The sequence below is a fragment of the Archocentrus centrarchus genome, chromosome 12 (assembly GCF_007364275.1).
Source record: "Archocentrus centrarchus isolate MPI-CPG fArcCen1 chromosome 12, fArcCen1, whole genome shotgun sequence".
Lineage (NCBI taxonomy): Eukaryota > Metazoa > Chordata > Actinopteri > Cichliformes > Cichlidae > Archocentrus > Archocentrus centrarchus.
The window spans coordinates 8,420,911-8,434,492 of NC_044357.1; the positions used below are offsets into that span (position 1 = coordinate 8,420,911).

At 41.0% G+C, this 13,582-nt stretch overlaps 1 protein-coding gene across 1 annotated transcript in view; it reads right to left on the bottom strand.

The window, feature by feature from the left end:
* The window catches only part of sardh (sarcosine dehydrogenase), a 40,805-nt gene that overhangs the window by 7,685 nt on the left and 19,538 nt on the right, over nucleotides 1-13,582 (bottom strand). Inside the window, exons 11-18 of the mRNA XM_030743381.1 lie at nucleotides 9,565-9,655; nucleotides 9,267-9,408; nucleotides 5,161-5,244; nucleotides 4,806-4,919; nucleotides 4,340-4,478; nucleotides 3,361-3,474; nucleotides 2,437-2,584; nucleotides 1-42 (exon numbers count right to left, since the gene is read on the bottom strand). The exon at nucleotides 1-42 is cut by the window's left edge and continues 52 nt beyond it. Of these exons, the coding sequence (XP_030599241.1) occupies nucleotides 1-42; nucleotides 2,437-2,584; nucleotides 3,361-3,474; nucleotides 4,340-4,478; nucleotides 4,806-4,919; nucleotides 5,161-5,244; nucleotides 9,267-9,408; nucleotides 9,565-9,655 (874 nt within the window). The remainder of the gene's footprint in view (nucleotides 43-2,436; nucleotides 2,585-3,360; nucleotides 3,475-4,339; nucleotides 4,479-4,805; nucleotides 4,920-5,160; nucleotides 5,245-9,266; nucleotides 9,409-9,564; nucleotides 9,656-13,582) is intronic.

Consider the following 13,582-nt stretch of genomic DNA (forward strand, 5'->3'; position numbering starts at 1 on the left):
TTGCTCAGCTCTGTGTCTAAAACCTCCTGTAAAACCTCCCGGCTGCAAATAAGAAAAAAAATAAAATAAATAATAATCAGAAAAAGACACAATTAATGTCTGTGTTTTTGTTTTTAATATTTGGTATATGTTTTTCCCACAAATACTGAAAAAAAAAAATCCAAAAATGTACCAGCTACTCTCCCACAAACATGCACTCACACATACTAAAAATCAATATTACATAAAGATGAGTCAACAGTAATAATAATAATAAAAAAAAAAAAGACTAAGTTTAGCTCACTGTGCTGCTTGTACACTTGCATGTTTGTGAGTGGGCAGGTAGAGAATACAATGTGTGAGGCCTCTTCTAAAAGATATTTTTATAACAGTGTGGTAGGAAGCCAGGGATGAAGATATTTGAGGAGGGGTCAAGTCTGCACCTGTAAGAATGTCCTTAGATTCAAAATAAATAAATACAAAGTTTAAAGTTAAATGCAGAAATACAGTACAGATACATATGTATGCGTGCAGGCAGGCATGTGTGTACTGATAATAATTTTCTTCATTCCACTTCCTCCCATCCCCTTTTCACTGAACTCAAGAGCAAAGGCCAATTAGCTATATATAATCAGTGGATTGCTCTGTGTTTTATGTGTGTGTGTGTGTGTGTGTGTGTGTGTATGTGTGTGTGTGTGTGTGTGTATTTGACAAGTCGGGCACTTGCAACCATCAATTTGTTTCTCCTACTTGTCACATCACTGTGGCTTCTCAGCTGTGCATCTGAGAATCCACATCCACACAGACAAGGCTCGATTAAAGGATATCGCATAATTTCATCCATTATACGCTGCATAAGGTTCATAATTGCAAAGCAAGTGGTTGAGCACTACTTTTGCCCACTGGAACACAGTGCCAAGCAGCATGAGAGAAAGGCTGCAAGTTTAAAGACTCTCCCTCTTGAGTGAATTTGAATGAGACATCTCAGGGAGGGAAAACACAGGCAAACACATTTTCATAAATGCTGCAATCGCTTCTCTCCTCACGCTCTAAAGGGATCAATTTGCTTCGTAACGAAACAAAACCCAAACACTGAATTTCTCATATGTGGCAAAAACAATACGGAGGAGCTAAAAATTATTACAGTAATGTGCACAGAGAGACAACACAGATGCCAGTCTTCTCTGACTGACACACACGCACACGCACGCACACGCACTCATAAGATAAATGTGCTCTGGATGCTAAAGAAAAGTCAGTGAGAAAAACAATCATCATACATTTGTCTGTGCGTATGAGCATCTAAAATGAAACACACACACACACACACACACACACAACTGGGGTACTTCTAACAGTGACGCAGTGGTTTCCAGTTTGACGTAAGCAATAAAAGCAAGAGGGAGAGAAAAACCTAGAAAAGGGGGGGGGATGACACTGAGAATAGGCAAGTGAGCCGAAAGGGATGAGTGAGAAAGAAATGGATACAATCTACAGATCAGAGAGAACAGAAACTTAGGAGAACAGGAGAGAGAAGCAAAGCCTCAAGGAAAAGAAATCGACAAAGCCCACACAGGGAACAGAGTGGACTAACCCTGCTGCTGGTGAGAGGGAAGAACAAAGACAGAGGGCGGTGAGCTGGGGAGGAGAGGAGGTGAGAGGGGAAGAAAAAGACAGATGAGGAGTGCACGGAATAAGATAAGGAATAGGTAAAAGTGATGTAGCTTCACTATTTGAGTGCTGAACGAAAGGGAAACTGTAGGAAGGATAAAGAAAGCGTCGACCATCTTCTACATTTGCAGTAAAATTTTTACCTGCACAGCACAAAAATGTGCATCCTTAGATGAAGAAATCAAGGTGATTTTGATGTCTGAAGTTACAGAAATTAAATCATGTGATAATTCAGCAAAAATATTTTACTTCCAATGAGTCACTTTGCAAAGGCCTTTCAAATTTCTGATTTTGATTTATAGTCTGTAATCTAAATTCAACTGACAAATATCATTTGAGTAGGCTTTGGCTGCACGTAAATAAACTGTTCAGAAAAAAATGAGTGATAGATTTGCTGGAATGCAACAAAAATCTTCAGCTATTTTCTGCCAAATATTTTAACTCTCTTGAATGTATCAAACATGTAAGCAAAGACCAGAAGGAAACTGGAATCTTGTGCCAGACATCTGCTGGCTACACTGGAAGCTGAAACTTTTTACCACTGCCCCCAAAAGTTAATTCAGGACACTGAGCAACGGGCTCCCAGAGTTTCTCTCTAAAACTCTGGCAAACTGTATCACTGATTGAACCTAACGCCTGGGTCTCCACAGTCTCTGCAATGGATACATACCTCCCATTGTCCTCTTATTCTTTTCTCACCTGGATATAAATCATTGCAGTGTTAACATTCATTCATTCATTCATTCCTAACCCTCTTCCATTCCTTCCACTCTTTTCTTTTCCCACCTTTTGGGCCCCTGGATGCTGATCATCCCCATGTCCTCAGAGTGGTCTGTCAGCTGGCAGCGAAAGCCTTGATCCTGAAGAACTGTTCTTATGTGGTTCCAGTTGTGTTCTGCCACTCCGCCTCCAATGGCCAAGTAATATGCATCACCTGGAGCAAAGGCAGATGGTGAGCAGGTAAAGTATAGCCCAAGCATGACATATTAAAAAAAAAAAAAAAAAAAAAAAAAGACAGACACAACCACTTTAGGTATTGTATACAGTTTGTAATCACAAGTATGAAGAAAGTCAGAAACTATCACATTAAGATGTTTTAAAAGTTGACTCGGCTGCATCCTTCCACTAACTTTATGCTGATATATTCAACGGGATTTGTCAAGAAATTTGCATAATTAATCGAGCGGCAGCAACTTTTCATGGCATCTAATTGCCGCTTCCCACCTAAGATGTTATTATGTAACATTAATTACTTAATAAATTAATCTCTCATGATTCATGTGCACCCTGTGGTATTTTAAAACAGCAGCTGTAGCAATAGAAATGAGGGATACCTGAACAGATGTTATTTTCTGTGCTTTTTGCTGATGAAGTGGAGTCATAATGACAAAATAAAACAAGCTGCTGCTGCATAAAGGACACAGATCTTTCATGGTATTCTCTTATTTTGAGTGAGAAAAGAGTCAAAATGATGAACAACTCTGGATAAACAATGCTGATTGAGAGAACTACAAATTAAATGGAGAAAAACAATAACTCTTAAACAAGATGCAACAGAACTGAACATTTATAAAAGCAACAAGCAAAATACGACCGCTAAACGCTCAAGCAGTGATAGAGATGAATGAAATAATAGAAAGAGTGATAAAAAAATACAGCAAATAACTGTGAAAATAGATAATAAATAAACACACACACACAGTTTCTCACCATTGGATTCTGGTGCCAGGGGCAGGTTGGAAGCTCCAGGCTCCAGTCTGCTCACAGTCAGGTCAGCCTCTGCCCCTCCTCTTTTATTCAGCATGCAGGTATACACAGTGGAGCCTGCAACACACACATAAACAAATAATACTTGCTGCAGACCTTGTAAACAAATTTTAAGTGTGCAGTCAGGAGGAAACAAGCTGACCGAAGTGTGCTCTTCTGGCCGTGATATGTGAATATCACGGCCACGGCCCTCATTTCTTTATATTTTACAATGAAAAAAGGGGGGGATAGGTGCAGCATTTATTACTGGGTAAAACTGGATGTTTGTTGTGATTCTTCCTTCTCTTGATTTTTATTTTACTTAAACTTGGACTTCTTGCTCTTTTATATTTGCTTTCTGTGATGAGAAGAAATGTCCTTCTCCTTTTCAAATCTGAGTGATTTCAATGCAGTGGCACATGTGACGGCACACATACAGATGGAGACAGAGACAGACCTCTTCACACAGCCCGTCTTTAACAGACCCTCTTGCACTCTTGGAAAGTACATTGCTAATTTTAAATCAGGTCTGAAGACTATAAGGACGAAAATGAAAAACATTTGGCGACATGAAGATGTGAGTGTACCGAACCTCAGCAGATGCCAGTGTCATACATTTTCTAAAGCCATACAGCAAAGTAACAGAGAGGCTTAAAACTAAAAGGATCATCTGTCCTGGCTCTTATCCAGAACTTGATCTCATATTTGGAAAGGCTCTGAGGCCAAAAAGGGGAGCAATGTAAAGAAAGGATCTTTCACATCTGCACACACGTAGCCTTCAAAAAATGAATGAGTGTCAGCACCATCAACAGCATGTCTGCTGGCATTTAGAAGTGTTGTGTAGAAGACTCTTTTTCTGATGTGTTGGCATCTTTTTCATCCCTCTGTCAATCTGTCTGCCCTTTCCCATTCTGTCACCCCCCCACCCCCCATTTTCTCTGACCTGGCTTCTTGTTGACATCAGCAGTGAACAGCCAATCAGCTGCCTTCTTGGCATCAGGTCCAGTGAGATAGAACTTCCCAAAGTAGGACATATCAAACACTGCCACACCATGTCTACAGGAGAGACACTCGTTCTTAATCTAAAAACAAACCCAAAAAAACAGAGTAAACAGACAAAAAAAAACTGTCTTGTCTTTGTCACGTGTTTCTAAGAAGACAGTCAGATCCCTGAAGGCAGCATTCATACAGCAGTGAAATTAAAGCTAATGAAGATTTTAACATTAAGTTTAGCATTCTCTCCCTTCATCCTCCAACATGCTGAGTTAGTTTGGTTTCTCCCTTGATACCATTTATACACCATTAAACTTACCGACTTCCCCTTGGAAGCCCTCACCACACTGTAACGCTACACTATTGGTCACACACTCAGCACTCACACACAATTTACTCTTAGTACTGTATCTTACCACACCGTGATGCGGAGGGAAGTCAAAGGTGTACTCTTTACCCAGCAGTTCATTGTATTTGTAGTTTACATTTATCTTCGCGTCGTAAGCTCCATAATAATCGTAGTCTTTAACCTGTGCAATATCACAGACAATTAGAAGCTAATTAATCATTACTGTTACTCAAGCACAAAGCAGGAAGTAGAACTGGGCCAGATACTGTGGTAGTGTTATCCATTACTGGCAGTCAGTATGTTCTAACAGTCTATCCAGAGAGGCTTGTGGGAAAAAATATCATCAGGGTAATCATATAAAAGTGTGCATGCGACTATGTATAGTATTGAGCATGTGTGTGGTGCAAGTGTGTTTCTCTCACGGGAACAGGTCCATCTTTGTTGAACCAGCCAGGTCTCTCCCAGCCATGCCGCTCTTGGAACATGCAGCCCTGCTGTGTGAGCACCTGAAAACAACCACACATACAAAACACAGCAAAAGCAGTTCAGACTGATGAGTCTAGGGCTGCATTTAAAGAATTGTTATTCATTCACCAGAGGGCAATATGAACTATATAAAAAAGGAAAAAAGAAAAAAAGAAAAGAAACACTGACACATTCTCACACTTTAAAGTGGTGGTGAAAGTGGGAGCAAACAGAAATTTTCAAAAGAAAAAACATACACGAACACTGTCAATGCGGTGTTTCTGGCCACCTGTGGACCTAAGTACAATTTCCTGTTAGCTCTGTTCTCCTCTGTGAGCTGAAAGACTACCTGAGAGGTTTTGTAATAATTCTCTCTGGTTTTGTTACTATAGGCAAATCTCTTCCTCATCACGCACGGTCTTTTGATCCATTGTCGGCATAAAAATAATAGGTAGTGTGGCTTTATTCCCAGTAGAGTTCCTCACAAAGAGCAAAAAAATGATCTGGGCTAAACATTAAAATTCTCATCCAACAACACAGGAACTGATAAGAAGGGAGAGCGTACCCTGTTCGTTTTCTACAAACTGCTGCAGAAATATTAAACTTCTTACTGCTTTATACTTTGAACAGTGTTTAGATAAGCTACATCAGAGCTCCTTGTTAAACTGACAGTCGCCCACAGTTGGTAGGTATGTTCTGCTATGCTCTCCTCCTAGCAGGCATCTAGTTGTCTCTTGCCAAAACTTCCCACACTAGGCTATATTTACCATCTGTGCTACCGAGGTGGAAAAAATGTGTGAGCAGCAGTGTCAGAGATGGCCTGCATGTGCTCTGAAATAATCCCCATATTGCCTCTTAAAACGAGACAGTCTCATTATTTGCATAGCTTCTCTGACTGATCCAGCCCTTAAGTACCTCCTAGCAATAATACATTAAGCCTTTGTGTTCTTTTAAATAGGAAAGGTCACAGGTGCGTCATACATGAAAAGCTTACTTCCATTATTGAGAATTACTGTATTTTTGCATTGTGCAATACTGTCATGGTAAAAAAGAAAGAACACCTTTACATATCAGGACATAATAAAGAATCCTCTGGTCATCAGCAGGTCTTGAAATTATTTAAATGCAATATGATACGAACTACCTTTAGCAGCAATAACGTGAAGTACTCATTTTCAGTATGACTATCAGTTTCTCACATTGTCGTGGAGGAATTTTGGCCCACTCTTCTTTACAATGTTGCTTCAGTTCATTGAGGTTTGCACTTTGGGCCATTGCAACATAATGATTCTTTTCTTTTTCAGCTATTCTGTTACAGATTTGCTGCTGGATCATTATCCCGTTGCATACTGCACGTTGCGCAGGACCTGTGGCTGCAAAACAAGCCTAAATCATCACCCCTCCACCACTGTGCTTCACAGTTGGTGTGACATGCTTGTGTTGATATGCTGTGTTTGGTTTTCACTAAAGGCGGTGCTCTGCATTATGGCCAAACACTTTGGTCTCGTCTGTCCAAAGGACATTGTTCCAGAAGTCTTGTGGTTTGTTTAGATGCAGCTTTGCAAACTTAAACTGTGCTGGCATGCTCTTTTTCGAGAGAACAGGCTTTTCTCCTGGAAACTCTTCCAAACAAGCGATACGTGTTCAGTTTTCTTCCAATTGTACTGTCAGGAACTTCGATATGCAAACTGAGGCCTGCAGATTCTGAGCTGCAGCTCGTGGGTTTTTGCACTCTCCGAGCACTGCACAGTCTGACCTTGGGGTGAATTTGCTGGGATGTCCACTCCTGGGAAGATCGGCAACTGTGTTGAACGTTTTCCACTTGTGAATAATTTTTCTCACCGTAAAATGATGGACTTCAATTTGCTTGGAAATGGCCTTAAAACACATCCCAGACCAAAGGCAGCTTCTCTGAGATCACTGATGTGTTTCCGGCTTGGTGTTATTTTAACACACACCTGAATGCTCTAGACCTGCAAAATGCCAGAACTTCACGCTTGCTGATGATTGTTAATCAAGTGCATTTGATTAGTAGCACCTGGCTGCTTCTTACCCACTTAATTGCTATGGAAGCAGTAAGGGTGAACTTAGTTTTTCCATACACTGCTTCGGGATTTTGGCTTAATTTTAGTTAAATAAACAATAAAGTAATGTGTGATGTGCTGTTGTTCTCAAGTTGTATTTAACTACTTTTAAGATCTGTTAAGGGCCAGATGATATTTTTTATTATGCCCTAAAGGCTAAAACCTTAGACTTTAAAGAGGGTTTATTTTTAACCAGGACTGTAAATAAGGCTCAAATTATTTTGCTTTTTAATGACATTCAGTTTAATTTGACTTTATTGAGTTTCACATGTTGCCATTTCTGCAACACAAAAAAAAAAAAAAACTACAGACCAAAGTAAATAACAAGATGATCCACTAATGACCCATAAAATTAACAGATAAAATTAAGTTATACTGATAACATTACAAATCATGTTTCTTTTTAGTTCACAGTGAAGACCAAAACCTAGATGTTAAAAATCCCAACGTCTTTGTTCTCATGTTAATGTTTTGTTCTGTGCAAAATCCTTTTTTTTTTTTTTTTAAAGTCAAAAAGTCCAAATCCTGATATATGTGAGCTCTGGTTATTTGAATAAAACAAGCTCTGAGAAAGCACTAGACATAAGCTACATGATAAATTGACAGCATTACTAATGGAATTTGTGTGAGTAATCTTTCATGAAAAGATGCCTACATGTGTGAGTGGGGTACAAATTGCAAGTAAAAGGTAGATGAATTCTGGAACAGGAAAGCGTGTCTAAGTGGATCATTAATGCATAAAGTGTGGTGGTGAGACCCATTAAAAGTTTGTGCCAGGCTCATGAGGGAGGTGAAACTGAAAGACATCTGAGACGAGGCTACTGAAGCTAAGTGTAGCATTTAGATTCATGTTGGCAGGGACTGCATTATTAAACGTAACTGCTGGGCTAAGTTACACCTCTAACTGCCTGAATCAGCCTCTTGCCTCTAGATTCAAACAAAGGCATCAGAATGAGAGAGTGAGGTCACCATTTGCCAAAATGGCATGTTTGCAAACACTTGTATGACTGTGTCTCTCAGGTCTTGTTAGGGTCTTTCACCGCCATTCGCACACATGGAAATGTGACAGGCTGGGGTTTCAACAGCATTATTTATATGCAGATTTGTTCTATCTGCACATTTCTGTCACAATTAGCCAAACAGATGCTGCGGTAACAAGAAGTTTAAAAAAGGGAAAGACACAGCAATTCCTTTTATATTGCATAAAATGCAAATTGTAACAAGAATGACAAATGGAACCTAATTACAAAGGAAAAACGGGAAACTGACTTGCATGAATCTTATGAAAACCTGGATGAATAGATGAAGGAAACTTTGAATGAGTGAAGGAGAGAAGTACAAAAATTAGACAGGTAATGGAGAGAAGAAGACCTCGATCAAAAATGACTGGCCAGGTTACAGGCAGGGAAAAAAAGATGTCTCCCATGGCTCAAAAAAGGTGGACTAATATGTCAGGAAACGGCACCAATATTAGCCCAGAAAGTTGGCACAAGCCGACGTGTGTTTGCCTAAATTATCATAGATACTCAACCCTGCCTGCACTCCTTCCAGATTAAGTAAATGCCCTGATGGTTACCTAACTAACAGCTTGCACGAAGCCAAGGCTAGGCTTAATGTTCATTTCAAAGAAAAAATAAATGCATGTGAATCTTCGTGCCCTTCACCCACCCACTTACCACCTTCTGCCTGCCTTACTTTAATAAAAAAGGTTTGAACTTTTAATCTGTGCCTGAGTCGTGCATTTGAGTCTTGTGCTTTCTGTCACCATTTACTAGATTATGTTTTCATCCAGTAGTTTTTTTTTTTTAATCCCTGTTCATTTCTTTGCTTATCTCAGACTCATCCGTGACTCATCACACTAGAGCTGAAAGGAGTCTGACTAACTCCCAGTACAAAGAAAGTATATGGATCACTTCCTTGAACTCCTCATGAAACACCGTGATTAACTGTCTGCACTGGAGATCAAACCACTGACCTACCTGATGGAAAGGATCTTTCCTCATGTTTCGGCCGGCCAGCGGCTCATCAAAGGGGAACACCAGAGAGTAGTTCTTAGCATACGACTCATGGCTCCTCTCTCTGATCCACTGTTTGTTGTCTGTCAGCGAGTTATGAAAGCGCCTGAGACCAGGGAGGGGGGCGGGGGGGTCAAAAGTTGCTCATTAAAAGTCATAATCACTCAGACTTCATTAAAACTTCATCTCTACTGTGGTTCCTGCTGCCTTTTAATAAAGTGATAATTGGAAGCCTTTTTAATAGATTTGTGGAGTGATGTACCTGATGTCATAGCCATACATGTCCTTTTCAGGGCGCCCATGTATGATCCAGTGAGCCAGCTCTCTACCACAGCCACCTCCCAGCATCATACCTGGAACAGAACAGGTAAGGCTCAAACAGATGTTGATGTGAACAGTATTCCCAGTCAATAGTTTATTCTTATTACTGCTGAGACAATATTAATCAGTTCACTGTATTTATGAAACAAAACAATTGCTGATTCTAGCTTCTTTACTGTCTTCTGAAACTGAATGTGTTTTTGTGGTCTAGAGAGGGAACCTATGAATATTATGATTACCAATAAGTCTGTACTTGATTAATTGCTTTGTGAATGTGATGTCAGATAAAAGAGAAAAATGCCTGTCCCAGAGCCCAAGGTCACAACATTATTTTCGATGGACTATTTTGCACACAGGTAATTCAGGGTAATGAATATGACTGTTAGGTGCACAATAAGCAATCTATTCAATTGTTACCACAAAATTGGGTCCCTGAATGAGGAGCAGCTGGGGAAAAAATAATGTTTATATTACATTTTGGTTATTATTATTTACATTTTTTGAAAATTAATGACAACCACAAATACCCATAAAATAAATGCCAAAAAGATTTTAATTAAATGGAAAGAACACAGATAAATAACCAAAAAGGTGTAAGCTTAAGCTTTAGACTATAATAATAATAATTTGAAAACAATTAAATGAACATACACTACTGTACAAACTTTTAAAGATTATTATTTTGCTTATTATTACAGTTTGGGTTTTTTTGGATCATTTTTAAGACCACCTCATCAGAACTATTTAACAAGTTCATTCCTTTTACATCAGACTGACTCGTCCAGATGGAGAAGCATGCTTTGTCATTCCAGAGACACATCTCCACTGATCGAGTGTCCAGTGGCGGTGTGTTTTACACCACTGCATTCAACACTTTGCACTGGTGATGTAAGACTTGGATGCAGCTGCATGGCCATGGAAACCCATCCCTGAAACTCTCTACGCACTGTTCTTGAGCTAATATGAAGCCCATGTGTAGCAATTGACTCTGCAGAACGTTAGCAACCTCTGTGCACTCAGCATCCACTGACCCCACTCTGTGAAGACTTTGTGGCTGAGTAGTTTTTTCCAATTGCTTTTACTTTGTTATAATACCACTAACAGTTGACTGTGGAATATTTAGTAGTGAGGAAATTTCATGACTGGACTTGTTGCACAGGTGGCATCGTATCACGGTACCACGATGGAATTCACTGAGCTCCTGAGAGCGACCCATTTTTTCACAATTGTTTGTATGAACAGTCTGCATGCTTAGGTAATTGGCTTTATACACCTGTGGTCTTGGAATATGACTGAATTCAATGATTTGAATGGGTGAGTGAATACTTTTGGCAATATTATCAGGATGCGGTGTTGTTGTTGCTGTGGTGCTCTCCCTCTTTTTCCGTTTCCTCCAGGAGGCAGGCAGCATGGAGTTCCTCCGCCCCTCTAGAGCAGGACTGGTGGTCAGGGCTGTCACACCTGTTTCGTGTTTGGTGGCCATCAACGCAGTATTTAAGGCTCAGCCTGATTCCTCAGTCTTTGCCAGGGTGTCTGCGATTGTGGGGTAGGAACTCCAGGCCTTCTTGTGGCTTTTACACTTCTGCCTCTGTGTTTGTCTCGCACCAGTGCTAATAGGTTCAACTCTGTTTGCATTTGCCAGTGTTTTTGGATATTCCCACCCACCGTACCTTCTGGATCTACCTCATCACTAACCTTTGCCTGCCTGCCCTCCTGGACAACCTCAAGGCTTCCACAGCAACTCCATATCCCTTCCTCAAATTTCACAAGACCGGCGGACAAGTAAGATCCTCTGCATCATCCTGGAATTGTCTGTGAAACACTAACTTCTTGCTACCCAACATTAACTTATCCTTCTCTCTATCCAGAGAGGTGTCCTCTTTCCACCTGTGTGTTCCCTCCATGCTTGGTTCCAGTGAACGAAAGCCCTACCAGAATCTCCCCTGGGATTTTCCCCCACCTGATATTTTGACTTTATTTTCTGATGTTGTAAATAAACTTTGTGCAGTTACCTCCTGCTGTCTTGTCCTGGTTTGCATTTGGGTCCTCCTTTTGCCCGTGGCTGTTAGCTGTGACAAATATAGTGTAGCTCGATCACTGTCAGCCACTTTCGGGGGTGTATCCCATTTTGACCTTGGAACTTCAAGTCCATACTCAGCACAGATGTTCCCGTATACTATGCATTCTGCTGTTACGTGCTGAATCATCTCAGGGGCATCTCTGCAGAGCCTGCACCTGGGGTCTTGCCTGGTGTGCTGTGGTGGGTGACCCCAGCCTTAGAGCTTCTTCCTGTGCTGCCATTATTTGTGCCTCTGTGCTGTCTTTCAGTCTAGCTTTGTCCAGCCATTGGTAAGATTTTTTTTTTTTTTTTTTTTTTTTTTTGGTAATACATCAGCCACGTCTTCCTGCCAGTGGTGGAGGGGCCTGTCTTTCATGATTGTTCCTCCTCTTTCTTGGGTTTCTGCTGCATGAGGTACTGACTAAGCATTTGATCAGGGCCTCAGGTATAAAAGTATTGTTGTACTTCTTAGGCACCCCTCTCTTCATCACACTTTTCTGCAGCTCAGATAGCTGGCTAACTTCCCTTGTACTGCCTTGCTTCCAGTATTCTTTTCCATGGGGGGTACTGCTCCTTGTGGCTGTCGTTCATCTCATAGCCAAGCATCTCAAGGATCACTGTTGCTGCAGTATAGATCAGACAGCTTGTTTTAGCGATTGACATATTAGGGACTGTTCATAGTGCTGCATTCACATCCTCTAGTAGACTTTCAGAGGGTACTTCATGTAGTCTTGGTAATTGGCCACAGAGGGTCCAAGTTTCTACCTTAGCCATGAGCTTCTCTTTCAGGTCAGCTGCTCAAGCATTCAATGTACCACTTGCTCTTGGGGCTTGGCACCCAAATTCAGATTGTGGGGTTGATATCGCCCCCACCACCATCATCATCATCAACCTCTATTTGTGATTCTCGCAGATGTTGGAGCACTAAGCTACAAGTTGTTTTGATGTTAGTTTAGATGGTGGGTGTCGAAGAATCCATAGGTTCCATATCCTTTTCATGTAAACCCTTTTAATTTATTTATCCCCCCGGTTTATGGGTTTATGTTTATCCTCACCTCCGCTTTCAACCCCCCCCCCCCAAAAAAAACATCCCTTTTGCCCAAATTCATATTTTAACTCACTAATTTACCACAATCTCAGAATAGATTTTGAAAGTCGACTATTTTGAGTAGATATTCTGAGTATGTCACAGCAGCTCTCTAATCCCCCTCTTGCTCACCAACGCCCCGTCTACAGGACTGAGAAAGTTGCAAAAGAAAACAACAGAAACAGAGCAGCTTTTGTCCTCTGATACCACCTCTATATAGCACGTGAGCTACATAAGGTTATTTTGACCTTTCTTTCATCTCTTGACTCTTGCTCACAGGAACCCCCGAGCAATGTGACATCATCTGCACCCAGTGTCTGCAGCATTGTGTATTTTTCAAACCAACCACCAAACAGTCACTGGCAATTCAATATTTTATCTGTCAGGTCCCAAAACTATCGGGTTAATGAGCTGGGCCCTTTTAACAACCCCCCGCTTGCATTGTGTTGCTGGTAATTTGCAGATATCAAGTGTGTATGTGTTGTGTCTATGCCTCTTCCATGTATTGCAACCACAACATCAATATGCAGCAGCACGAACAGTGTGTCCTTGCAACCCTCCATCTCCAACTCGCACAGCGTCCCCTCTCCCTCTCTCTCATTACTTCACTCATCTGCAGGCACTGTCACTCTGAGTCTGTGTGGACATTTGAACGGGTGTTTGCTAGACGGATGGATGGATGGGTGCAGGGGTTGAGAGATAAAGGAAGGAAGGGTGAGAGCATGTTGATGAAGTTCTCTCAAGACAACGTGGGGACAACCAGCAAGGCGAAGTGGCACTGATAAATGTTACTTGAGATAACCGGGTTGATGT